The sequence below is a fragment of the Bombus flavifrons genome, chromosome 15 (genome assembly GCF_040668555.2).
Source record: "Bombus flavifrons isolate JBK064 chromosome 15, iyBomFlav1_principal, whole genome shotgun sequence".
NCBI classification, from domain to species: Eukaryota; Metazoa; Arthropoda; class Insecta; order Hymenoptera; family Apidae; genus Bombus; species Bombus flavifrons.
The window spans coordinates 11,725,345-11,752,662 of record NC_138456.1 but is presented as its reverse complement, the minus strand read 5'-3'; the positions used below and the strand labels follow the sequence as shown (position 1 = coordinate 11,752,662).

General features: G+C 39.0%; 2 protein-coding genes and 1 long non-coding RNA gene across 13 annotated transcripts; 1 reads left to right on the top strand and 2 right to left on the bottom strand.

Annotated features, from left to right (window-relative positions):
- The first annotated feature begins 2,457 nt into the window (after positions 1-2,457).
- LOC138187445 (uncharacterized) lies at positions 2,458-21,873 on the top strand. Of its 8 annotated transcripts, none has more exons than XR_011175168.1 (5): positions 7,485-7,598; positions 7,744-7,842; positions 18,497-18,657; positions 20,536-20,805; positions 20,899-21,037. It is a non-coding gene; the product is annotated as an uncharacterized LOC138187445 (long non-coding RNA). The 8 variants fall into 8 exon arrangements; XR_011175170.1 differs by having other exon boundaries at positions 7,492-7,598; positions 7,771-7,842; XR_011175172.1 differs by lacking the exon at positions 7,485-7,598 and adding an exon at positions 21,434-21,873 and having other exon boundaries at positions 7,644-7,842; positions 20,899-21,227.
- Positions 3,777-7,317, bottom strand: ABCD (ATP binding cassette subfamily D). Its single transcript, XM_069128176.1, has 8 exons — positions 6,391-7,317; positions 6,063-6,301; positions 5,569-5,946; positions 5,402-5,496; positions 5,139-5,322; positions 4,952-5,049; positions 4,190-4,867; positions 3,777-4,087 (listed from the first exon to the last, which is right to left on the bottom strand). The coding sequence occupies exons 1-8, from the start codon at positions 6,948-6,950 to the stop codon at positions 4,040-4,042; spliced, it is 2,280 nt and encodes a 759-aa protein (XP_068984277.1). The 5' UTR covers positions 6,951-7,317; the 3' UTR covers positions 3,777-4,039.
- Positions 15,151-27,304, bottom strand: LOC138187415 (osmotic avoidance abnormal protein 3). 4 transcript variants are annotated; one of them, XM_069128173.1, is made up of 7 exons: positions 27,139-27,304; positions 24,773-24,979; positions 20,441-21,219; positions 19,180-19,875; positions 18,281-18,780; positions 17,331-17,827; positions 15,299-15,441 (listed from the first exon to the last, which is right to left on the bottom strand). In XM_069128173.1, the coding sequence occupies exons 2-6, from the start codon at positions 24,815-24,817 to the stop codon at positions 17,403-17,405; spliced, it is 2,445 nt and encodes an 814-aa protein (XP_068984274.1). In that variant the 5' UTR covers positions 24,818-24,979; positions 27,139-27,304; the 3' UTR covers positions 15,299-15,441; positions 17,331-17,402. The 4 variants fall into 4 exon arrangements, with proteins under 4 accessions (XP_068984275.1, XP_068984274.1, XP_068984272.1 ...); XM_069128171.1 differs by having other exon boundaries at positions 24,908-24,979; XM_069128174.1 differs by lacking the exon at positions 17,331-17,827 and having other exon boundaries at positions 15,151-15,441; positions 24,908-24,979.
- Positions 27,305-27,318: the final 14 nt, after the last annotated feature.

Below are 27,318 nucleotides of genomic sequence, written 5' to 3'. Positions count from 1 at the left end.
AGATAGAGCCTATGGCGTAGCGTCTATGGCAACGAGAATCGGTCGGTCTTCCTACCCTCTTCGAGGGAGCATCGCAGCCAACCACACACCTGTGTTTGCTCGCACCTGAAATCAAACGGGCGATTACATTCCCGCGATCGTTCTACCGGCGATATCGAAAGAAACAGGCACGCGTCGTACGTACGCCGATCCGCCTTAATCGCGTGCGCACGTTAGGCGACTACGCGAGCCGGGTTGCATCCGTTGTCGCCGCTTATCTCGCCGGGTGCTCGTTTCTTAAATACTTTCGACAAATATAATCGCAGTACGTAGGGTGTACGTAGGGTGTACGTAGGGTATACGTAGGGTGTACGTTCGTTCTCGTAGAAACGCGTATCTCTTTGACGCTCGGTTTCTCCTTTTCATCTGCAAAATGAAGCGATACAGATACAGAAAACTAGCTTCCTTTACCTGAAATTTGCTCTTAACTCGCCGCTAGTTACTCCGAGTTCGCATTTTCCAAGCAAAAGTTCCTCGAAATTCGATTTATGTTCGATTTTCTATTTTCTATTTTCGTGCTATCGTGTAACGTGGCGCGTCAAAGTACAGCGTATCGTAACCAGCGGTGTAGGTCGATAGAAGAGCAGGAAACCGGCCGTCCATTCAAAGTTGAATGATTAACCCTCGTGACGAGATGACAGTGACGGTATTGTTCGCGATCAAAAGTTCCTCCCACTGGTACCCATCTCCCTTTGCTAAAGTGATTGCGCATCGGATAATCTCCACCGTTAGGATAAAGCCAGCTTTCGACCATCGAGATGTTACTAAATACGTCACGGCTGCTTAATTACATTTGCGGCGAACCACCTCTCGCGGCTGCACCAGCTTCCAGATACCGTGTAACCGGAACACGGTATTCCAAGACAACGTATTGCCACGTTTTTACGCGTTTTTCGTATCCGATGCACGTATATCGTGGAAAATCAATTTCCAAGTTTCATCGGCACCGTAACGAGACGCCGCTGTCGCGATTACATCGGTGAAATTTTAAACGCATCCGAAAGCGTGCGTACCGATTACCGGATACTCGTTGCAAGTATATATACGCTTTGCAGACGTTTTGCAGACGTTTTGCAAACGCTTTGCCAAAGTGTTCGATTTTAGTCGATATTCAGTCGTTTCTTCGATTCCAGTCGTTCCACGATCACCGATGACCGTACATATACGATCGTTGCCAGAGGATTTGCAAACGTGAACGCCTCTTTGGTCGTTGGAAATCCCATCGGATGACAAGATAGCGATCGGATGGTGGCTTATTGCGTTCTTTGTTCGAGCAAAGATCTTTGGCGTATGCGGTGACGGTGGCGGCCGGCTGGCACGCGCCACGTGTAATTCAATCGGCTATTTCGACGACCAGGAACAGCGGAACGGAGCGGCCCGCAAAGTCGACAAGGTTTTAATCCTCGAGAAAACTGTTACGAACACGGGGCGTGCTGCTCGCTAATCGTGCCTCGCGAGTCTCGCCTTATTTTCTTAGTCGGCTATCGCGGACAGATGCTAGGCCGTGGTCTCTCTGCCTCGCGTCTTCCTTCAACCCTTTCTCAAAATACGAAACTCGACACCGGCCGTGAATGTTGTAGCCAAATTGCCGCCTGCGACTCTGCTCTTAACTAAAAATAGCCGTCCATGGTCGTTGGTTCTTGGATAAACAGCGCGAAGAAAGATAGCGGCGTTTGAGTTATTCCACCGTCGAAGTAAGTCGAGTTCTCCTTTATTTTCATTCCTATTACCAATCTCGTCGTTTTAAATCGTCTTCGAGCTAAATTACATAGAAATGTCGACTAAATCGGTGCTATTAACTATCGACAAATAGTCAACCGTCGTTGTCGCAAAGAATTTGCGATTGTTTGCCGATCGCTCCGCGATTCTCGCACCGATATCGAGATCGTTCCAAAGCAACAGCCTGGACAAGCGCTTTGAAATTACGTTCCTCGATACATAGGCTTCGACTCGTGTTTCCGCCGCGGAAAACGTTGTTATAGGTCCGCTTTCGTTGCGAAATCATACACGACACGCTACAATTACATAACGTTGTAAAATTATCACAGAGAAATCTATAATATTGGTAATATCGTTAGCTGGCAGATTATCGTGCAAGAGGCTGTGATATCCGGATAAAACGAAATACCTGTTGTAATGCTTACGGTCTGTTATAATGCTAATAAAATAAGGTCGGATTAAAAAATTCTATAATGGAAAAATACCGCCTATAAAAGTACGGTAAGGAACATCGTTTAAACGTACAAAGTAGCCGACTATATTATATCTCATTCTCATTGTCTGTCGTAAAGTGTGCGATCGACGCGCGATCTGCCACCAATCTTGTAGCGGCGTCAGGCGTAAAGATAGATACAAATGCGACGAATATTTATCTAATTGTAAAATACGATCGAATGTTTTAAAAACACTAAACGTGGGATGCACGCTAAAAACGAACAAACAGAAAGGAATATTAGGGTACAACATTTGTACTATAAGGCATCGATGTATCAGTAAGTCGTTCCGCATCCCTGAAAGATCGACGAGGAAGAAGAGACGCGACTAATTGCGCCGCGCCGGTATTCCGGAATTGCTTTAAAGCATTAGCTGGAACGTCGCAGAGAGGTATACAACCCCCCAAGATGGCTGCTCCCGGGCGTATCGACGTTTGGCGTTTGCAGGGTTTCCCAGAGGTAAGCTCATCGGAAATTGTGGGTCTTCCCTCCCCTGGCATCGCCCCCGCCGCCTTTGCTGGCCCTTCAAAACAAAGAAACACACGTAATTAAATTTTTGTCCGGCGCAAATTAATGTACACGACACGGCACGCTACTGCACGCCATGGCCTTAGCAGCTACACCATAGCCAAAGGAAGTTTAATCCGCGATCCGCCTTCTAATCGGCATCCAACCTATCCCATTCTCGCCACTTTCCTTCCATCTCTTTCTTCCTTTCTCTTCTCCTATCTTTCCAAGATTCGTTTTCACCCTTCCTTCCTTCCTTCCTTCCTTCCTTACTTACTTACTTTCCGTTTATTTTAACCGTTTCTCCAGCCATCGAACATTTTCACCTAATTAGATTTATATCTTTGGACTTCGTTTGTTTATTTTGTAACGTATGTTAAGATACTTGTGATAGGAGCAAAGATCGAATTGTACAAAGATTAATCATTGGCTTTGATAATTTCGCGTTCATCGAGTTATTTTCCACGGATCGATGAGCACAGCAATTTCTCTACCGATCGAAGGTGATATTCCCTGATAAGGTGAGATTGTCGGCTGATTGTCAATCATCGATAAAAGTAACAAAATCTTTCTTTTTTCTGTTTTTGTATTTTCTTCCTTTCCCATTCCGATCGTTCTATCTTGTTTATCGTATCTTGGAAATACCTACCACGCATGGATGACACATGGATAACAAATATCTTTTTATTTTACTACAGTTTCTATTCTTATTAACCGTAGATAATCCTCTTATGGTTGGGAAAAGAAAAGGATTTCGTTGTTAGGGATACTTTTTTAGTAAGTAGAAAATTACGAAATCGTTACTTCGTGATTTACGATTCGATCTTCTCGTTAACGTTTCAATGGCTACTTTGCAAATCGGAATTATGTTTATCGCCTTCAACCTTCTTCGGATATGTTTGCAAAGTTCCAAGAATATCGAACAATAAATAAAAGACGATAGTTTTGCTACTATACGATATAAACAGGTAAATTACTTCGTAGCAACGAGTACGTTTCATAAAATCAACGCGTTGATCGGGTTGACGAAAGTGCCATTTTTATTTCGTTACATTATCCTTAATTTCGATAAGCGACAGAAAAGAAGCGTTAGGATATAGATGCTCGAACAACGTCGAACAATGTTCCTACTTCGTGACATTAAATAGCGATATTTATTCATACAAAAATAGATTAATTGTTTGGATTACTATTTGTTTAGAAATTAGTATCTATTTACAGCCGTACAAGTTTCTACATGAATTCGCTAGAATAATACAAAATAATTCGTCTCGTTCTTTTCAGCTAATTCCAATTTTCGTATCCTCCTTATGAATGTCACGGAGTTCCTGTAAACAGAAACAAAATATCGAAATACATTTGGTACATGCTCGTTGCAACATGGTCGTTCGTTTCGTATTAAAATGGGGAAAAAAAACACGCGAACGTACGTGTAACATTCGATAGTGGCCTCCTTTCACTTCGTGTTGCTCGGTTTGTTCGTAAGTTGCTTGAGTCGTTAGACGTGTTGCACTTTCCGCCTCTAACGGGCCGAAAGTCCAACCACCTTCTCCGTCGAAGCGTAACAGTAGTTTATGATATTTCGCGAGGGAAGCCACGCGATGCGTGATAGTTAACAATGTTATGCCTTTCCTTTTGGCAGTTTCGTAAATCACTGCTTCAGCCTCGAGGCTCACGGCACTGGTACACTCGTCTAACAGCGCATACTGAGGCGCATGGTAAAACAAACGCGTCATCGCGAGTCTTTGTTTTTCACCACCGGACAACGTAGAGTCCCAGTCACCAAAAGAATCCAGTCCATTCGGCTCTCTCTCCGCCAGACTTCGTAGATCCACTTCTTCCAACAATTTCAGCAATTCTTCGTCGCAACAGTCTTCTGTTTGTGATTCCGAGGGATATATGATCTGATCACGCAAGCAACCGACGGTCATGTAAGGTTTTTGGGGAATATAAAATAAGGCGGGTCTTTCTCGTTTAGCAGAGTAATTTTCTGCCGGTCTTATCAAAGTGCCTCCGTACACTGGCCATAAGCCAGAAATTATGCGGAACAGGGAACTCTTTCCACAGCCATTGGGGCCAGTAATTAATATATGGTCCCCTGGTCTTATCTACAAAAGTAAAAGCGTACGATAATTTTCCTTTTTTTTTTTCTTTTTCGATAGTTTGTGATTTAAAAATATAATGAAGCTTACACAAATAGTCAATCTAGGTACAATAATTTCACAGTTTGGTGTAACTATTGGCACGTCGATCAAGCTTATACTGCCATCTGTACTTTCACGTACGATTCCTATAACAAATGTCCTTTGCGTCTTATCATATCCGATCAAGTATACTTAAAAAATACTGTTAACCTGTATGCTCGTAGAAGATTACTACCTTTTATCACTGGTGCTCCGTCTTTCAATTCGATTATATTATCTAAAGCAAAATTGGTTGTACTATTTGTTATTCTCGATGAACTACTAACGATATTTCTTCTATATTTACATAGGGCAGCGTCTTTAAATACGTCCAACATTTCACTGACCCGTGCTGCGTATCCAGCTAGTGCCACCAATTCCTATAATACATGAAATTCGTTATAAACATCTTACTCTTCAAACTAGCTAATACACTCTGTCCGGTATTCTAAATCTTACCTTGTAAGACAACATCAGTCTTTCGACAGCATCTGCCCCAGAACTCAAAAGATTTTTAGAAGTTGTCAGGTATCTAGTTCTTTCGCTCACTCCACCTATTTACAAGGAAATAAATCCGTTAGTATTTCGCATACAATAAACTAATTTTATATTTAGTATGTACGTACCGTCGCCGTCATCCCTTAAAGCCATGTTTCTTGATGTCACTGTGGTATAAAGAAGGGGCATGGCAATAACTAAAAGTCCAGTGCCAGACCATACGTATTTCATGAGCAGTTGTTCCAACATCACGTACCAAAATTTTAGGGCTAACACTCTCCTTAAGTGCGAAACAAGAGATTTATAAGCGGTAATCAAGTATCGATGCTCTGTACAGTGACCTCCGTAGAATGCTATTTCTTCTGCATGAGCACTGATACGAGCATGTGCCTCTCTTAATATTCCACGTTTTGATGCTTCTTCGGCCACTAACTGGCCAAATTTAGGTGAAGCTAGACGTAGAATCTGTCCGGTTAGACCAATTACCACGCATGATAACAACGGCCCTATAAAACAATACAAAGGAAATTTACTATGCTTATTAATATGTCGCTTAATTTGCCTTTCAAATGATTAGACTCTGGTTATTCATACACTCTCTATAACTTGCTAATGGTATTACCGTGTATCCTTCTTGCTCCCATTTTGGAGGAGAAAGAAATAAGCGCGATGCACACCAATGCACAATCTAACAATGGCTTGGTTAAACTGGAATACAAATGTGCCACAGAACTAGCCAATTCGGACAAATCATCTGTCAGTCTTTGTTCAGCACCTCCAAGTCTAGTGTCCAGTGCAGCCACTCTATAGTAGGTCTGTTGACTCAGATACATTTTGTAAGCATGCTCTACCAGGCGTCCTCTTTAAAAACAGAAAACAGAACTTGACACTTGTTTGTGAACCGTTAAAGCCACGCAAACTACAAATCAATACATTGTTCATGTAAATACCTAAAACTAAGAGCCAATCGTCCTTCTAGATATCGAATAGCCGAGTTAACGAACGTCGCGGGGAAAGCTATAGCGAACCATCTCGCGAGCATCAAAGAAAACCCTTGAACGTCTCGAAGCACGATTCTCTTCACGATTTGACCTTCTAAAGTGGCTACATAGATCGACAAAAACGTCCTAGCTAGTAATGTCAGAGTGGCACAAGTGAGTAATCCGGCTTCGCGCGTCTTCCACCCAGGAACCATGATCTTCAGCAACGCGATCAGCTGTTTAATGAATTTTCGGTCCAAACCCACGTTCGCTTTCCCTGCCTTGCTGTTCAACTTGCTATTATTAGCATCATTAATGTCATTCTTATCCCTGCTCGGCACTTGGACGCTATTCCGAGTTTGCTTTTTCCCCTTTTGGTACTGCTTTATAGCAGAAGTCACCAACGGATAGCCGATCTTGATGAAATAGAGAGTGGTCGCTACCCCGACTATACCACGAATCAGCTGCTCTTGCCTAATACCGTATTTGGTAGACGTCTTGTCGATTAATTTCGAAAACACCGACGACATCCTGCCGGAGGCACGCTCTCATAGGAGCGTATCGCGGCGTAGAAAACTCGTTTCGAACGTCGTTTTAATCGAAACGACTCGCTTCGATGCTGAATGGTTCGTCAACGACGATGGTCACTCATTGTGGTACTATTAGTGGCAACCACTTCCGCTTCGCTTCTCTTCACAACTATTCACAAGTGTGAACGTCAAGTATACACGGTAAGAGCGATTCGCGCGATAAACGTGTGTATTCTGCTACGTGCGCATAAAAGAGAAAAAGAAACACACACACACACACACACACGCATACGCACACTCTCTCTTTCCGGCTCGCGATTGCTCGATCCACGTAGACCGGCTACCAGCTGGCGACTGTTCGTCACGTCTCTCGCACGCAGTTTGCCGTTCCGTTCTCTTTTGGACCCTCTCCACGGCGGCAACTAGAACCCGTGACTGGTAGATCGCCTGTGCTTGTGTCTATCGCTGGACTTGGATCCGAGCTCGTCGACTGCGACCGTGCGTCACTCATTTTTTCGTGCCGCCGATCTCAGATACCAAAATGCGCTCTCCTGGTACGCTAGTTCCGCCACGCTCGTTCCGGACCAACTCTAACATAGATCCCTTTGTGCGCAGCGCTTTGACGAGCAGACTGTACCATACGATAAAGTACGATAATATTATCTATATTATGTTGTTGACATTGTCATTATTGCTTGACGGATATCTGTGATATTGATAATCGTGTGCGAGCCTCTCGGCCGCTAGATTAACCGAGACCACTTTTTATGAAATTTTTAATTTCATTTTCTAGGGACGTAATTAGTATTCAACATTTCAGACAACAAAGGGTTTATCTTCGTGAGTTTATTTGTCGCAAGAGTAAGAACATAACATAACCGTAAATTCCAAGGTAAATTTTAAAAAACAATGCACGCTATTGTTATTTTCTCTTGCATATTAATTTATGGAAGTGATCAACATGGCTTGTGAGCTACTCGTGCACTATAAATGTATCGTTCTGTAATTCGAATGGAATATGAAATTCTGATTAAGGAACATTCTGTTCTCTCCGTAAGTTATTTACAAACTATTACCGATCTTTGCCGACTATATTTTAATTTAATATAATCTTGAGTCGATCTATAAATTTTCTCAAGATGTTGACATTTTTTATATAACGACTTCTATGAAAGATTTAGCGAATTCGAAGATTTTTGTCGAGAAACTTGTTGTGACAGCCGTGTTTCATCTCGTACAGTGCTAATGAAGTTTCAAAATGTTTTATATAACGCATATATAATATGGACGTACAAATTTTTTACGTATTCAAATACTTTCGTAAGCCAATGTATGCAATGTAAATTGTGCAATATGGGGGTACTGACTAAGGAAAATATGATAAATTTTATCCTAAATTTTGAGTAGAACTACAAACGTTTCTTACGTAACGGTTATTCCAGAGAAACATTGGTGAGTTAGAAAGAAAATAATTTTTGCTAGAAAGATTACGCTCGTACTAATTTAAATATGTATAATTTGTATTCTTACTTCATAATTTTATCGTTAAATATTTCCAACGAACAAAAATCTGTATATTAATATTGTTCGATATTTTAGTTTGAGATTACAAAACTTCTTTTTAGTTTGTCAATATTGTTTATAGTAAATTTTATTACGTTATCAATTAATTAATGGCAAGTATGAATCATTGACCGTACTGCGATTTGCTTGAAACTTGAACACGCGGTACATTTGTGGATCAAAGTGCCGCTACTTAACTGTATTTGCCTTCCTCTCTTTCCCTCTAAAGATAACGTTGATGTGTGCGTATATACATATATTAAACACATGTCTCCCATATGTATATAGATACTTATATTCTTTGTCTTCTTTTCCCGTAATCTTTTTCTGGTCTCTCCGCTTCTTTCACCCGTCTCCCCTATTAGTTATGCTATGAATCGTTGGTTGGAACTCGTATGGTTAAGAGCGAAACATCAGTACCAGTTACGCCGCTAATTCTTTGGGCCTTTCGGTTAGCTGTTAGCTTCTGACTAATTCTTATTTTAGGCACAAACGTTGTATGCGGCGCGACGTCTCGTAATGGCTGCTTTAAAGAATGAAGTATATAATAGCAGATATTTAGATACAACAGATACACGAGTAGCGAGAGGAGGGCATGAAATAAGATCGTTGTCATTTGTAATTGTAACAAGTCGTGATAATTGACCGTTGGTCATGTTTGAAATACAACATAGATCTATACTTCTTGGCGTTTCTGCTTTTCTTATGATCATATAGTATACGGGCTATGGTGCACATAAACGGACGTAGCGTACAGTGACCCCGGCGGCATTCTCCGTGTCGACTTTGTCTCCTTAAAACTTCGCGATCGTCTGACGCTTGGAATTCGTTGTCGAATAATCAAGCGACTTTGATGTATATCTTTGAAAATATTTTTCTCAATCAGCAATAACATTGATGTTGTGGATAATGTTAATAGATATTTTAAATACAAATGACTCTATGACATGTATTGTAATGTCTCTAGAGACATGTATTATAGCTTGTAGATGTTTTAAATGAGGAAAATAATTACTTGTAATGAATTGTTACACGAGAGTTCGATATATGTAATCTGAGAGTTCGTATTTAATTGCATTAGCGAATAGTGCATGATATTCTTGCGAATTAAAGAGAAAAACATTTTAGAGGTCGTCTGATACCATGAGATCGCTGTGTTCAGAAATATCTTTCTATTTATATACAGGCATTATTTGGACATTACGATTAGATAAAGCGTGGATATTTTTATATGATTGTACAGTGTTGTTGGAAAGTATAATTTAGAAAAGAAAGGCGAAAATTATTATTCAGAGGTGTTGGGAATTAGATAAAATTCCCATATGTATGCATACTTTGAATCGTTTATTGTAAGAATATGAGAATTAATTTAATTGGTATCTTTTATTTAAGAAAGCAAGCGAATCCTGCAACTGTATTTTTATCATGATTCGATAGACGTCTATCGACTAGTCGTTTAACCTCTGCGGAAGTTAATTACGATGTTAGTCTAACACAACAGTCTATAGCTATATCTACAGATTTCCGGTTTGCCGGTTTTATTTATCCAATATATGTGCGTGGTTAAAAGGTTACATTGCGAACTATAACTGCGAATTATAATTAATTATCCTCGTAAATTTTCAATCAATTGTTTTATAGTTTATCCTATAATTATTATTTTAAATTCTTTGTTGATTATAATTATTCGTTACCGATGCTAAATAATTACGTAATTGTAATCATTTCTCACTTTTCTCGCTAAGAATTTTTCATATTCATGCGAATATACTCGTTCCGAAGCTCAATATTTATATACATAGTGAATCGTGTGTCGTAGAAAGTCCATTCTGAGCGAAGGAAAAACTTCTTTAAACCAGCTGCAACGATCACAATGTCAATTTGAAATCGTCCTCCTGGTGGAAGAGGCTCGCGTAGCAACGGTTTCGCGTGAATTACGGTGAGTAACAAGATCGGTGCTCTACTTTGCTCTGATTCGCATTACACGATGCTGATATTCCCTGCTCCGGGAAATGTTGTTTTCCGCGATCATAGAGGAAAGGGGAGAGACGTGGAACGAAAGGCGATGAAACACGCCAGTTGAACTTGAGACCGATGCAGGATGCGTGACATAATCGCGACAATATACGAGAATTCACGATGGGACAGATTTTTCTTGATGTTTATCTGTGCCAAGTTAATATTTTTAACCTTCGAACGACGACATAACCTCGAAATAACACCACGTGTTGAAAGTAACCGTGTACTAGGAATACGTACGATGGTAACACGAGAAATGTCTATTTTCTTCGGTTAAGGTAAATATACTATCGCTTTTCGCCAGAGTGAGTTTATTAACCACTTAACGAATGCATCCGTGACAAATGCCTATGTAGCCTTGACAATTTGCTTATTTTAGCCATTTATATTTACGAGCTTCTACCGTGGTAAGAGGTATAGCTATTTCGTAAAAGACGTATCACATCCATTTTCATTGCTTATTTCTTTTCGAATTGTTTTATCTACGTATAATAGATTTGGCCAGATATACAGCGCATATACGTAGATCGTTTAACCGTTCTTTTCGTGATTTATTTAGCAAAAAAGTTTGCGAAACCGCAGATAAAAACGTTGATCTCGTCGATTTATTAAATTTATCGAGTCTCGTCTTAAATATATTAAATCACTACTTAAACGACTATTAAATTTCGTCTTAAATGCATTTAATTGTCCAATATTTAAACGATAATACGATAATTTTGTAACAAAAATGCCAGAAAACATTTTCATTTTACTCAAGTACTGTGTTGTTGTTGAACAATCTTAAGAAATTTGGGAATCAAATATTTACAAAGAGAAATAGGAAAGTACATAATAAAATGTAATTTTTTTTATCATGATATATGTACATGTGCGTAGCGCAATTAATGGGATAAGGAAACGTTGTAGTTGCATATTTTGCAATCTCACGACGGTAACAAATCAAGTACACTTAGAGTGATTTAGTTCATTATATGTTTTGCAATTCCTCGAAACAGAATCGAACGGTGGAAAGTACGATGCCGACTCTATTAAGGGTAATGGGTTTCCAAGTTTGATAGAAATTGGAAGTTAATTCTAATTTGGTTTTAAAGTTACTTACTATTTTCAAAGATAAATACCTATATTTAAAATTTCGAAACATCGCAAATTATGTTTTAACGCACAAAGATTATTATAGTAGCGAATATGAGAAACGACGAACAATGGACAACAGGAAATAAATGAAAATTTAACAGGGAAAAGGAAAAATCCAACGTTAATTATGCTTCTCTATCTTACCTTCTCGAGCCTATATGGAACTTTCGATTACTATCGTACAATCGTACAAAGAAGCCGTTCGAATGGCTGATCTACGGATGACGAGTGTCACGAAACGTTGATCGAAGCGATAAGAAATGACAAAGGATTTTAAGAGAGGCGGCCATATCTGAGAGGCGGTTTCGATATCTGGAGACAGGACGAGAGGGAAAGCGGACTGCTTTTTGAAGCGGCATTTACCAGCCTCGCGGCCGTTATTTTGCGTTTCGTGCAAAACAGAGAAAGTAAAAGTGAGCCATCGCCGTTGTACACGTGTGTACGGTAAGCTGGCTTTTTCCATCATTGGCTTTCGTTCTCTCTGAATGTTCGAACGGGTGAGCTCATTCGCTTTCGTTCTCCCTGAATGTTCGAACGGGCGAGCACATTCGCGACACTTTTTTCCAATTTTTACGACCGTTTCACTCGATTACGAGTAATTTCGGATCGATTTCATTAGCCAATAAATAATACGGTTGTTCCGAGTCTCGCAGCATGTTTTATCAGTTCTACGACACCGAGTATCGAGAGGGAAACGATCGTAGGAACTGTTTGTTTTGCGTGTTACGGATTCCTAGTAGAGCGCGAGGTAAAATATCGTATAAAGGATATAACGAGCACCGAACGTTAACGACATCCGAAGAAACCTAATCGTACGTAGAGTGGCTCGCGAAAGTATTCGAACGTTCTTAGAAACTCGTTGCATATATACGCGTTATACGAAATATTTTGAAATCCCATTAGCGCGCTAACGAGGCATTCGTTGCGTATCGAGGCATATCGCGATTATAGCGACAATGTTTGAAACGTGTCTGACAAAGTATATAAACATTAGAAGATATACAGATAGAAGATACAGAATACCGTAGAACTAATTATTGTATATCTAACACCTACTATTCACGCTGTGAAACGTAGCAAACGTGGTAAAATGTAGCACGGTTTAAAGTTAATTTATATTTGATCTTGACTCGATGGCGATCCAACGTACGAATGTTTCTTCGTTTCTCGAGTTATCGAGAAGATGGGGGAAAAGTTGCGTTCGACGTTGAAGAAAGCTGGAGAAATTGTATTCTTTTTTCGGATCGTTAGTTTTGCAGTATTCAAGGCCACTTTTATTTTCTTCAACGAAAATACTTACGTGTCGGTTTTATTACACGAAGCGTACTACGGCGTTTCGAACATGACCAACAACTAAATCATCTTCCACCTGGAATAACGATGTTCGTTGGTTTAAAAAAGCGTATTTTCTACGAGGCACGTTAATGTTACCGGAATACAAGAATGTTGCGAAATTATAGATTATCGTCGTTACGTTGTTGGCTCGAGAACGGCAATTAATTTCCGATTAACGTTGACAAACGCATTTTAGAAAGAAAATCAACTGGAAACGCGTTATTTACACGCATATAACGAATAAACCGTGTTTGTTACGTTTTTTTTTTCAGAAAAAAATCGTCATAGGTATTTTTGAATGTTTTTATAATAGACTTTTTACAATTTCGTCTCTGTTCTGCGTTTCCTCTTTCCGGAGATTCAATGGAAAGTAAAGGTTTTAGGAGAGAGTCACTGGTTGCTCGATCAGTTCGTGTGGCTGGCTGTGAAATTTCTCTAAAAGCTTCCAGGGGATATGATCTTTGGCATCGTTCGTCTTTGGCTTCGGTTCGTTTTGACAACGTGGCTGCGTATCGCGAATCGGTATCGATTCTCACGTCTTATTCTTTATTTCCTATTTATCGATTATTAAAATTATTAAAATCGGAAATATCGGTATGCGAAAATGTTGATTTATAACGAATTCCTTGTTTCCATTTCGCAAACACGAAGCAACAGGACGCTTTACGAAATGCTTTACGATTTTCTACTACAACGATACACTTTCCAATTATGAAAATAAGAAAAGAAAATAAAGAAGTTATTCCGTTACAGTCCCCTGTAAGAAAGAGGCAATTAATTCCTAAAGCGAATGACGGAAACCATAATACACTTTTTCGTTTACGAACTTTTCCTTTTATTTCACCTCTTTTTCTACTTACGACCGCGTAACGCTCGAACAAAGCTTCACGTACAAAAATGTCATAGCATTATCGTAGATAGATTTATTTATCGAGAAACGATCTAATCGGTATCTAATCGGAAAAGCGTTGCTGCGAACGCTAGGCGACCGCCACTGTACAGAGTTTTCCGTCATCGTGTAATTACAACGACTACCGTCGAAGTTTCTCCTTTTTTTACTTTGCGCGCGCAAAAGTTCCGTCGCTCCTACAGAGTAGAGATCGAAGCAGCGTCGTTTCTTTGTACCTACGTATGGAAAGCTCGAACAACGATCTATAGTATGTACTACCGAAGCATAGTTCTACGATCCTTGTCCGAAATATATAGCACCGAAAGCTATGGATTTCGCATTTAAAACTGCAAACGTTTATCACTGTGAATATTAATTGTCTCTAAATTGTCTATAAATTAATTGTTCGAAAGCTGATTTCATTTTAGTCGATTTTCGATTGGTTTTCGTTAGTTTACTCGAATCCGAATCGAATTACAGCTCCTTCGGGTTTCGACCGATTTTTTCTTTTTTTTTTTTTTCTATTATCGACCAGCGTCGAGATTTCTTTGAAAAGTGTGTCGAATTGCGCGCAATGTATTCGCGCAACGATCCCTGGGCCCGGTGGATTTCACAGAAAGTACTAGTTGGTTCCAGCTCGATGGTCGTTTGCGATTAAAGTCACAGTTCGATATAGATTGGATGTAAACACGGTTAACGAAATCTTTTGTACGATTACGTTAGAGATAAGTTAATTTCTGACGAGTTTTGTTAGCATTCGATGACCGCTTAACGTTCTCGATGATCCTTTGCGAGGAACGAAAGAAATTGAGATTATTGGTGATTGGGTTCTAAATTCTATTCCATCTATTTATAGCAACAAGTAACGGCGCCGGCGTACAAAAGCGGAGAGATTAATTTTTTCCAGACGAAAGCTAAAAGACAACGTAACGAAATCGAATATCGGATCGAATATTCTGTGATTACATCCGCATACGTGTCTTAGATGGTAGATCGATAACGACGCCTTAATCGTATCGTACGTTGCTTGAAGATTATATCGGAGAACGTAAAAAGATCGTTTAAACGTACAACTTATATTTTTTAAGCAACTAATTTTAGTAAAAATTAGATTAGTAGATATCAAAAAGCAACTTGATAGGAAAAAGATACGAGAAAACAGCGGCGACACGATGGATCGAAATAAACGTGCAACTCGAAGAAATTACAGTACCTATCTTGTACGTATTACGTATAATGTTATTCTGCGAGAGACGATTCTTTTTCTAACTTGACAAAATAATAACTTACTTTATTTACCTCTTTTTAATACTGCCGCGATTACGCAACTTTTACACGATATTTCGCTGCTTCGTCCTTAACGAGTTAAAAACCAGAGGAGTGGAAGGCAGAGGGTCCGTTCGTTAAATCGCTATCTTGCCATAACGAAAGGTAAAGTCCACGCGTGGCCTCCGTCATCCCCGACCAAGTAGTAGGTATGGAAACCGGTTGCACAAGGGCATTTGTCGCTATCGCTATTCGTAGGATACACGCTGCAAACGCTACTTCCTGTAACAAGCATTAAGAAAATTCGTTTCTACCATCTTTGGAGAGATTAGACGTTCGTAGATGGAAATTAATTAATTTGAATGTTTTGTACGAGACTGGTTTTGTCAATATATTCCACGGGCCAAGATGTTGCGTAACACTGTGTGTGTGTGTGTGTGTGTGTGTGCGTGTAACCTTTATGACGTTACTTTTAGAGCTCTAACGGGGACGAATGCCACGAGATCTAGATGAACTTGTCAAATAAATATATCTACATGATTGTAAACCATTACGAAACAATCATTAGAAGACAGTCGCGAAAATAGAAGAAGGGAAAGAAAAAGAGCCACAGAGAATCTCCGAATTAATCTCTGTATTAATAGGCGAATATTAATATTTACGTAATTTGTGATTTTTCGTTGCAATTGAAATACTTTTCCTTCGAATTGAAAATCGCGAATTTTTATTTTGATTTCTGTAAAACATATTTTAGAGATTACTACGGAATACGAAGGGGACACGACGGATCGTAAGAGAAGCTCGAAAGAGACTATACGTTTTTTACCTTCGGAATAATAAGTTTCTTTAAACACAGTTAAACGGTAGTTTTTTTTTTTTATTCGGTAACTCCTTGATCCGTCGATACTCGATTAACGACATTTTTACATAGCAGAACGTTCGCACATGTATTTAGAAATTTTAATATATTTTATATTGAAACGAACGCACTTCGACCGTGTGACCTTGGCCCAGTGGTGACTTTTGTGTCGTCGTCCTCGTTAATTTGCAAAACAAATCTTATCGCGATATACCCTATATACGTTGTAGAACGACTGGTTCGTATTACGAAAAGCGAAATGATTCGTAGGATACGATAGTAATTTGTCAGCAAAAAGCTGAGTCTACTGCCGACGAGACACGAGGTCGGTTTACGTCCGAGTATCGTTAGAATTCGAATTATCATCTACCACGTGTAAATCGTCTCCTTTGTTTCGTCTATTACGAACGTCTTCTCAAATTTCAGAATTTCTTGACATATGCCAACGTAATTTGTCACGACGTGTGTATAGAAGGCGTGCCAGAAGACATTCCAAGCGACGAAGTTACAGCGGGACGGCTCTTATACAAATGTCACTCACCCAAGTCTGTTCGCAAAATGTTCAAATTAAAACCTATATAAGATCAGTCGACGGATCAAGGTCTCTTTCATCGTGAAAGAGAACCAGAGTGACTCGTAATATTACGAGTACACCTTATCTCGTTTATTCTTACATCATTTCTCACGAGAACCACGTATGCGCGTATTTCGCGTAAAGGAAACTTTTACTTCTGTCGAATAATTGGATAACGGAATAGAGTTACGAGCGTTACGGTGTATAAATTTAAAACGCGTAAAATTTCAAAACTATGATACAAGACAGAGGCGATATTTGAATGAACGAATTAAAACGAATATAAATAAAACGCGGATAAAAATGCTAAAGAGTGCGAGGAAAGTTTAAGATTAAAATTATTTACAAATAAAGCGAAACTAGAAAAATGTATAGGATACGTATATAAATATACGTATGTAAATATCCGAGATAAAGAATTTTTTTAGCACGTACGATAAATTTCTAGTTAGATTCTACCTCTTTCCTTGTGGTGGTAATTTCAATTTAAAGTATTCGTAATAATATGGCAGTAAAGCGATAGTACATTTGCGTATCGATGTATTCATTACGGTATTTACATTCTAATTAATTAAGTCGAAGCCTATTGAATTTCGTGTCGCGTACGGTGGTACGCGCATTAGTACGATTATACAAATTTCACGCTAGAAACATGAAATACGTATATACGTAGAACCTGATAAGAAAAATCGACCGATTCTAAAGCACCTACTCGTGTAGCTACTATAGCAGGAATACCTCATCCGCGTCTGCCACTGATGTCGTCCTAGTCCGCAGTTGCCAACTGTCGGTGGCTTTGTGCCTTCGATCTCAATACGCGGGGGAACGAGCGTGTTCAACCAGCGTCGAATCGTTGTCATCCGCTTGGTTGCGAACGAACGCCGACGATAGTTTATCGGATGTTCTGTCCGACGTGGCTTTATTTCCAAACTTGAAGGCGCCGTTCGTACCTTGGAGATTGCGTTGCGAGGGCAACGCCTCCAAGATTCGAGGAGGATTCCGCTTTATCGCTTGATTAACGAGACAACTTTTGTTATTTATCGAATTTTCTTCCAACGTCCAACCTGGTCGCGTCGTTCGTCCGGTCGGTAGACGTTGCGTTGGCCTGTAACCATCCAAGTCGCCGATCACTGGCGCGCTACTTTGCAGATTCAAGGCGTTCAGTTGAAGACGATTGCCTCCAAAAGGAACGCTATCCTCGGAACCAACTGATCTGCTGAGTCGGCTGCCCGGTTCTACAACGCGGTTATGATTGTTTATCTCGTCGTTTGTTATATATAGGATTTCTGTTTTCCGGTTTTGCTAGTCACGTACACGTTTGGAAGAGGAAATAGGTTTCTAGATTTAAAGCAACGAGCTTTTCAGATCGATCCGTCGATGTATGCCCTTATGGATTGTTCACGAGACTCTATCGTTTACGTTGTCGTTGGCGTGCATATAACGAGAAAAATAGGGAAAGTCGGCGTTCGGACCTAGATGATCTTGAAAACGACAAAATACCATGCGAGATCGAGCGTCGTATTTTCCGATTCTGCTGGACGAACAGAAAGAGAAGATAGAAGAAACGTCTGATCGGGATCGTCACGCATCGACGGATTCGACGGTTTTACAAAGAAAGCAAAGCCTCGATCTACGTTACAACGACCGATATCTTGCAAATTTTCATCGGCTTTTACATCGCTGCTTACCAAAAGTTTTTGCTTCTCTCGCGTGAGCTAAGAGCTTGTCGATCCTATTTCGTCGGAAGTACGTGTCAACGATATCGAGTTTCTTCGCTTGTTCCTGTTCGCTGCTCTCCTCGTTCTCGGCTTCCACGTCGATCTCGTCCACGTTATCCTCGTTATTGCTATTATTATTAAGATCAGGTTTGGAAGGCATTAAGTTGTACTGTATATTGTCTTTAGGCACCAACGACGCTGGAGGAAGGGAAATATGTGGCGTCGCATCCGGTAATCTCCAACGACCCAGCTCGTCGCTCCAAGTGGCCGTGGATCTGACGGCAGCGACATCGCGAAACGGACATCCGGGTCGAAGATGAGGAACCATCGCGTCGCATATTTGCGAGGTAAGCAGTTCTCTGCGCAAAAGATCGCGTCGCTCCGCGTCCCAGCAAGCTTGAAGATCGGCTGCTTCCGCTTCGAGTTGCTTCGCTCGTTTCGCCATTCGTTTTAGCGCATCTTCCGTCGATCTACGTGGAAATATAATTTTAGCCGAATAGAAAAATACGTATAATACATGATCGAAACGTCTAAACGTACTCTTCGTAATAATACCAAGCAATCCGTTAAACTACGTTGTATCGTATATTTTATTTTCGATTATACTATTAATACTCCGTATAAATACTTGAGTTTCTTGAAACTTCGTAGAATCAGAAAATCCAGAATCTAGATTTCATCGTACGAATCGTTGAAAGGATAGAATTCGATAGTGTAAATTGACCGAACAAAATTTACTCGTCTCTTTCCGCTAACGTTTCTTTCTAACTTCAACGAACAAACAGGTATACACGTATGTTTCAATTGCACGAACCGTTTCGTGCATACACATGTTTGACGCAGCGCTTTCGCACGTTGAAACTACTAACCGGAGTTGACCATACACCTGGAACACGCTTCCGTTTCCTTCCTGAGCGCTGGTCTCCAGAGCCGAAGCAAGAGCCTCCAGCCTCTTCCTTCTTTTTTCTCGTCGTCTCCTCAATTCGGCATTTCCTTGCTCCTCTCCTCCGATAGTTAGCTTCTCCAATCTCTTCAATACCTCTTGCATGGCCGCCTCTCGCTTCTTTCTTCGCCTTTCCTCCCGTTCCGCGTCCTGTTCGTCCATCGGCTGCTGAGAAACAGGCTTGGGCCTCGTATCGCTAATAGTACCAGCTTCGTAGCGAATCTTCATAGCCTGCAATTCCTCTCGAAGCTTCTGAGCAGATAGATTCGAGTGTTCGCACTCCTCCTTTAATCTTTTCACATGTTCGCTGTATCCTCGTTGCTCGATACTCTCTTCGTCCTCGATTTCTGCCTTCGCGGGTATCTCTTTTACGAGCGACTGATCGTTCGACTCGATTAACTTCCTTAGACGTTGCAGTTCTAATTGATATTGCCTGAGTAAAGCATCTTTTGGATCCTCGTTGATGACAGGTTTGTTCTTGATACATCGAGCTCTGGCTGCGTATCGCAAGGTACTCAGAGTTTCTTCGGCGTCCACGTCGCTGCCGCTTATACAAGCTATCATTAGAGTTCTTGCGTTTCCACCGAGGCTGTCTCTTAGTAGCCTGGTTAGCTTGCTGTCTCTGGATAGGCAATTTTCAAAGGAAACGTTTAATGACTTTGTAATCGATCGCGTTCGTTGCGCGATGTTTCGTATCGTTTCAAGTATAGAAGTTTCCTCGAGCGTCGATTTAAACAACGATTAATCCCTTTAGTATAGGCCTTTAAAGAACAGCCGATATATCCGCGAAGCATTGTAAGAAATGCGATGACAATTTTCGAAACGTTCACGACGATAACTCCAAGAATTCTTATCTAATGTCGCGATGTTATTTTCAACGTAACTAACAAAGGAACCAATCATCGAGTATAAATCGACGATTTTAACGAAACTTACGTCTGATGTAGTTTTTGAAAAACTATGATTCTACTATGCCGCGTTGCGTCACCTATTATATCTTTACGGAGACTTTATCCCTGAACTTAACGAGTTCACCCTTTTTACAATCATTTGATATCGAAGTATTCCTTTTTGGCCGTCAAGTGGCATAAAAATTAGAAACTAACTAACTTTTCTCCTGTATTCTTCGCATAAGTACGTTACGATCTAACGATTCTAAAATTTCGTCTAACAGTCGATCAACATACCTATATGGCACGTGTCTGCCATGACCAGCAGCCAACGCACTGATCACGTTTCCCAGCGCGGAAAGGCTTAAATTAATGCTAGCTGCCTCTTTCAGTCTATCTCCGGTAGCACCAGTCCTCGCTTGCCTCTCGGACCCAGCAAGATCCACCAGGTGAAGCCTTCCTCTTTTTACCGGATTCTCAGTCTTACTGCTCTCTTCGTTAATGGCCAGCGTTTCCAAGGATAACGTCAACACAGCGTGACTTCTGGAACTAGCTGCGTTCATTTTGGTAGCTGCGGCAGCTCTTCTTCTATCACCTTGTTCGACCAGTCGTGCGCATTCCGCCGCATCTTTCACCGTCACCTCTCTCAAACCTCCAGCCACGTAAGTCCCACGATTGGGATCCTCTTTCAAGGTCAACAGATCGCTCACACCATCTTGCAATAGATCCCTTAATCGTTCGTTGTAAATTTCCAGGTAACTCAGCAGGGCCAAGTATCTCATTTCCGCGCTGGCCGTCGACGTGGCCTCGAAGATGTGGTCTAAAGTACGTTCGATGAATCCACGCATTGTGTGCGATTTCCCGCAGCCTGTTTGTCCGTATGCAAACACGGTGCCATTGTAGCCGTCCAGTACAGCTTCCACGATGACCGAACCAACGTTTTCGTAGACAAATTCTGTAGTTGCTTCCGGACCGAAGGCGGCGTCAAATTGGTACACCTTGCCGTTTCCGGGGCCTGCGGCTGCTGGACACTCGAGGGTGCAGCATTTTGACGCAGAATCGATCGTTACCACGTTCTGCGCAGGTGAAAATACGATAGATGAATTTTCCAGTTTACCAATAGATGCGTAAAGGTTGATGAAATTTCGTTATTGTTAATAATATAAGTTTAATAGTATTTAATAATTAGTAATCGATTTAATAGCTTTGTTACTTGTAGCTCTTTATTAGCTCTCAAATAGTCTTCGATAGTTGCTGTTTCCAGTATACTGCAAAGTATACTGTTTGCAGTATATAACGAAAGAATGCGAATACGCAGAGGGAGTAGGAAAGAAAGGATAGAGACGCAAAAAGTAACGAGGATCGGGGGAAGAATGGAGAAGAAATAAGAGGCTAGAACCAAGAAAGAAGAGCCCGATGATGTGTAATATCACATCGTATCATATGTAATAAGATCAAAGTACAGATATAGCGCGATATACTGCAGCATGAATTAAGGTCACTGTACATTTACGAAACACCGTGACTCGGAAAAATATGTTTTCTTAAGTTCGTAGTGTGCATGCATGTAGGTTTCCGTTGTGCAAATATTTTTCTGTTTAGTCCATTCTTAAAAGCGAACTACGTGTATAAAGGAGGATAAACGTTCGCAAATGTTCCTGCCTTTATTAATAACAGGTTTTTGTAAATTTCATCTGAGCGGAATATCGATCGAGCAAAAGACTTCGCCTTTGAAAAACTGCACTCCTAACATAATTTACAAGTAACGCGTGCAAGAACGATTAAAGTCATTTAATTTTTTTTATAAAGCTAATTGATCGACCAACCATTTATCAATCACGTTATATTGCGACACCTCTATACTAGTTATGCAAGAACTATCTGTGTAATGTGGTTATTACTTGCAACGTCGGTTTAACGATAGTTCGTAGTTCATACTCATATCGATTGAGTTTCGCGGAAATAATAATAAAACGCAATTGTCGCTTCTTCCTATTTCAGTATTGTAACTAAATTATCGATTCGAGCTTCTTCTCCCATTTTTCATTCGATACATCGAGTAAATAAGTTTCACAGATATAATTAAAAGCCAGTTGCTATGCTAGATGATCGCGATACTTTCAGATCGGTCAAGTTAATTTCAAATTTAGATTAGTTTAAAGCTAGTCGAGAGTTAAACCTGATATAATAAAATGAAACTAAATTGCCTTAAAATTAAATTAAAATTGTAGAGCGAGATATGATCCAACAAAATATAAATTAACAATTAAACTTGACATAATAAATACTCTAAATGCATCGAACAGCAAAATATGAAATAACGAATATTTTTCCTGATAATTCCTGTATCTTAAGTCATTTTACATTTCTATATGCATGTGTACGTATATTCCTACATTATCGGACTTGATAAAATTGAACGAATACAGCGCACGAATTCTTTCGACAAAGTTAACATTCTATACTTCTTAAGTAATGAAAAACAAACGTAAATACAATTAAAGGAAAAGAAAACTTGTATTCTATCTGTCACGTGTTGACTTGAAGTCCCTTTCCACTTTCATCGTACGTCCATCAACGTAGCTCACAGCTATGTATCACGGACCATCGTGTACAGTGAGTCGTCGTTAAATTTACTATTCCATAAGATATTCAGAAGGTAACGTAGGCACGCTAAGCTGATCGGTGCATACACGATGCATAGATAGTGGTATCGAACCGCGTCGTTGCACACATCGTTTTACATGCCTATATATATATATATATCTATATATATATAGTTTACATATGTATTCACATGCTTATCGATGAAGCGGAATATATGCCAAATCGATGGAAAGCCACAGTCGTACTACCAATTTTATATCCTCCTTGTTTTTCCTTCTTTTACGTTCATGCACGGCGACACACGTGGTTGACACACTGCCACAAGAGGCACACGTGCACGCTGCGTGTACGTGTAACTTTGCGTAGGTACGACCGTATGATTCGCGATAAATACACGCACATATTTGTTGATTTGTAACAACGGTATAATGATTTTCAGATTTTCAGAAGTTCCACGCTAATTATTAAACGACATATTCATAGTTTCTCGTGTTCTGACCTGGTCTGAGTTTCGGTTCACACGAAGCGTATTGCAATGCATATTCGCGAAACGCCCGTAAAACATTCAACGTATAATTAAAAACTTGTCGATCGAAACCTGAAAAATTATGAATATGTCGATAAAATGATTTTTATTGAAGTATAGAAGTTACAAACATAGTATACAAACTAATAGTTAACTGTCGTATTTGTTATTTTTCTATATTCTTCCATATAATTATAACTTTGGAATAGTATGTATTAGGTACTCGAAGTAAGCATGATGTGTGATTTATCTGTGAGATTAGAAGATCTGCTTTTATTTAATCTATATCTTAAAAATTAAGCAATTTTGGAATCGAGAATTTCTCAAATAGCGAAACTCTTCCATTATATTACATAGCATTTGTGCAAAAGAAATTTACAGTTTTATTGGTGTGAATAGTTGAATATCGTGTCATAATATTTTATAATAGATAGCTAATTACTATCTACCGAGACATCGTCGATTCTGTTATCCATAATGTTATAATTAAGTTACATTTCAAGAAATAAACAACTGTAGGGATACTTTTCGACGATGGTGTAGGTTCCTAGATACGTAGAAAAACGAAATGTACTCGTTGATACACATTACGGTAAACTAATTATTTCGCTGTTCTTTCAATTTCTTTTATTGTTAAAAAATTACGTTTGGTTTGTATGGGATAAAGGGGATTTCTTTATTTTATTTCCGATGTAAATTGTCGAATTCATAACCTATATTATACGATCAATTTTTTTTTTCTTTTACGGTGTGAAAGAAATTCAAGCTTTTTATCGTTTACTGCAGAATTATAATAGTTATAACAGTTATAAGCAAAATTTAAACACTCTGCGACACTAAAGACAGACAGTTTCTACTTGTTAAAAAATTCTAACATTCAATGCCACATCACGTTGCTAACAGCCACAAGACGTCAAAAATATTAAAAAGAACTATTCAGTTTAAATAAATAAAAAATGCAGTTTTCTTCTTACTAACGCGTTGTGCAATGTGGAACGAGAGCTTAAGGCTAAGTCGAGTTTTGGCGGACATTCAGAAAGATCTAAAAAAATTCGTGGCTATTTATTAGCATCTCTACCACGATATCCAACAGGATTCAAAGTGACATATTTAAAAGTTTGTTTAAAAAGATATCGTCATTTAAACAAAATTATTTGGTAAAATACGCGATCGAAAAATCGTTGGAGGCTTAAACGTCCCACATTGCATATAGAGGGTAAAAGATCTGAAACAAAAAAAAAAAAAGAAAAAAAAAGACATCAATCAGAATCTTCGTGGTGACTTTACTTACTTAATAAAACTAAAACCATCCTTAATCGGACGAAATTCATTCATCCAACGAACTTGTGTCAAAGATTCGAAGATTCAGAGAGGATAATCTCGTAAAAAATTTCCTAGCAGAAAAATTACAGTGTCTATGCATGTTGCTCGCGTGTTTTGATACGGTCGCTAGGCTACAACGCGTTCGATAGAACAATGACGAGTTATCCACATACTTTCCACGAATAAACAAAACAAGAAACAGAAGCGGAAGCGTGCATAGCGCACGTTGGTGGCGTGGGTGCATGTGACACGAACTCAGAAGCGTCGACGATCTCGTGGCTGTTCGTTGTCCGCCTCTATGAACGTACCCTGCATCCCTGCTGGAGCTCCCGAGCGTTCATTGGGCGACATCTCACAGCCACCTTCACAGACTCGCTCATCTAAAAATGAAAGGCACTAGGTTAGGGAGAGAAAGAAAGAGATTTTGAGGATTGTCGTTACGCGTAACAATTGTAGAAGAGTCGTTACACCTTGACTGTTAGATCGCTATTAGAAGATGATAGTATACTTGGTTGAAAAGTTGGTGACTGACGGGCAATTAAGTATACATTTTATTTTGTTGTAAAGCATAGTACTGTGTATCTTTAGCACTATTTGAACGGTCGAATATATTAATAAATTATGTTTCCCGAATTGACGTATCGATAAATTAAATGAGAATATCAAAAGTCACCAAAAATGTTATCGCTAATTGGATTGAATTTTCGTCATTTTAATAAGTATATCGTGCAATTTTCGGCGCCGTTATCGGCGACATTACTTGATATTATGTTTCTCAGGAACATATTGCTTTTTGCTCGTTAAGTATTTCATTCGTGTGCCGACGGAATGTGTGTGTGTGTTGTCCTTGAACTCAGTTACGCGTTGAATCACCCCGAATTATAGTGTGTCTAAGCCGTACAACCCACCTCTATGTATGTGACCAGCATTCATAAAATTGTATTTGAACGTAAAATGACCAAATGTGCCATTTAAGAATGCATAATACGACAAGAACACCTGATAAACATCAAATATAAAAACTAATAAACTAATTTTAACTTTCTTCAAGTTCAAGGATTCGACTGAAACTGAATTGATTCTGAGGATTTAACTATGACCTTGAACCTTGAAGTATCAATCAGGCTGTCAAGATTCACGTTATCCAGTATGACACATAAAACGAATAATAAATAAACTAGAAATAGAATGTTTCGAATATTCATAAATACCAGTTAATACAACTAACGTGATTATGCATAGAATATACTGAATGAGTTATGGGTAGAATATTTTGCATGAATTAATTAATTTGTATAATTTTGCGCGTATATATAATTAACAAATTTTTATATTATGAACTTTTAAAGGATAACTGTAAAATTTCATGTCAAGCACTATCAAATATCGATATCAATTGGATGGATATATCGATCGGATTAAACATGCAAGAAATACAAATAGGTCAAGTGCAGAAGGTTAATGGATGTGTGTAAGTGGTATAAATCATACGCAGGTGTCGCTCATATGCTCGAGTAAAAAATGATTATATTAGACTGGGATAAATACGAAAGCGATATAAGTTAAGTCCGCGTACAATTCATTCGGTGTATTTTACATTTACATTTGCACTTGCTATGTAGATGAATTCTGATTACGAAGGGTAGATAAAGAGACGGCCCCCTAACCGAGTGAACTCTACGAATTGACCTAGTAGTAAGGAAAGTTTAAATCGACTAGACTAGATCGATTTGTATCGATTTGTCGAATATTCTCTATTCTATACAAAATATGTTTTCCTTTGTCACATTTAGTTAAATATACAACTGTATTTGATACAATATTGTCTACGTACATATATATATATATACACACGTGTTTTCAATTTTGAATACATTTTGGACTTTTTAGTCTAGTTTATCGTTTTCCCACAGTTTACGAAACATTGTATACAGTTGCTTTAAGATAATTATGTTAATCGATCTTAATATTAATTAACAAATAATCGTGTGAATTTAGTTTTCTACAAAGCAATGTATATGGCAAATAAAAAAAAAAGCATTTAATTATATAATATATGAAAACTGAATTGTTTGTTTTTATTAAACAACAAGAGAAATGAGGATATAAATATGATATTAACATTGCATTTAATTGTCACTTTATATTTCATCAAATTATAAAATTGTAAACAGACCAAATATCCCATTATACGAAAACTATTCGAAAGTGATTACCGAATCTTTCAACAAAAATATATACATTCTTTTAATTGGACGAACAATTCTAAAACTTTTGTTGTAGACGTAATTATAACTACTTGTGATTTAAAACGATATGCTATTGTTTTTAGTACGAAACAATATATGTAGTTCGGTAACCTTAAAATTACAGCAAAGCAAGTTATTTGAAATATTAATATGTGTGATTGAAAACAAGGATCATCAAAAATGTAAAAAAGCCCGAAGAAATAAATTTGCAAACGATTATAAACAGTTTATAATAACTTCGTCGATAGTTTAGCAGAAAGTATTAATCAAATTAAATCAAAGTTACTCACTTCAATAAGCGTATTTTCCTCTTCGACATATGAATTATCCTATAATTGTGAAGATATATGTCCTCATGTGCCCCGTAGAAATAATTTGATATGTACTTACAGCGTACTGCATGACAAGCACACCTGAACTGACAAGCACATCTAATGTTGTGAATTGCTAGTACCTTGGTTGTCGACTTG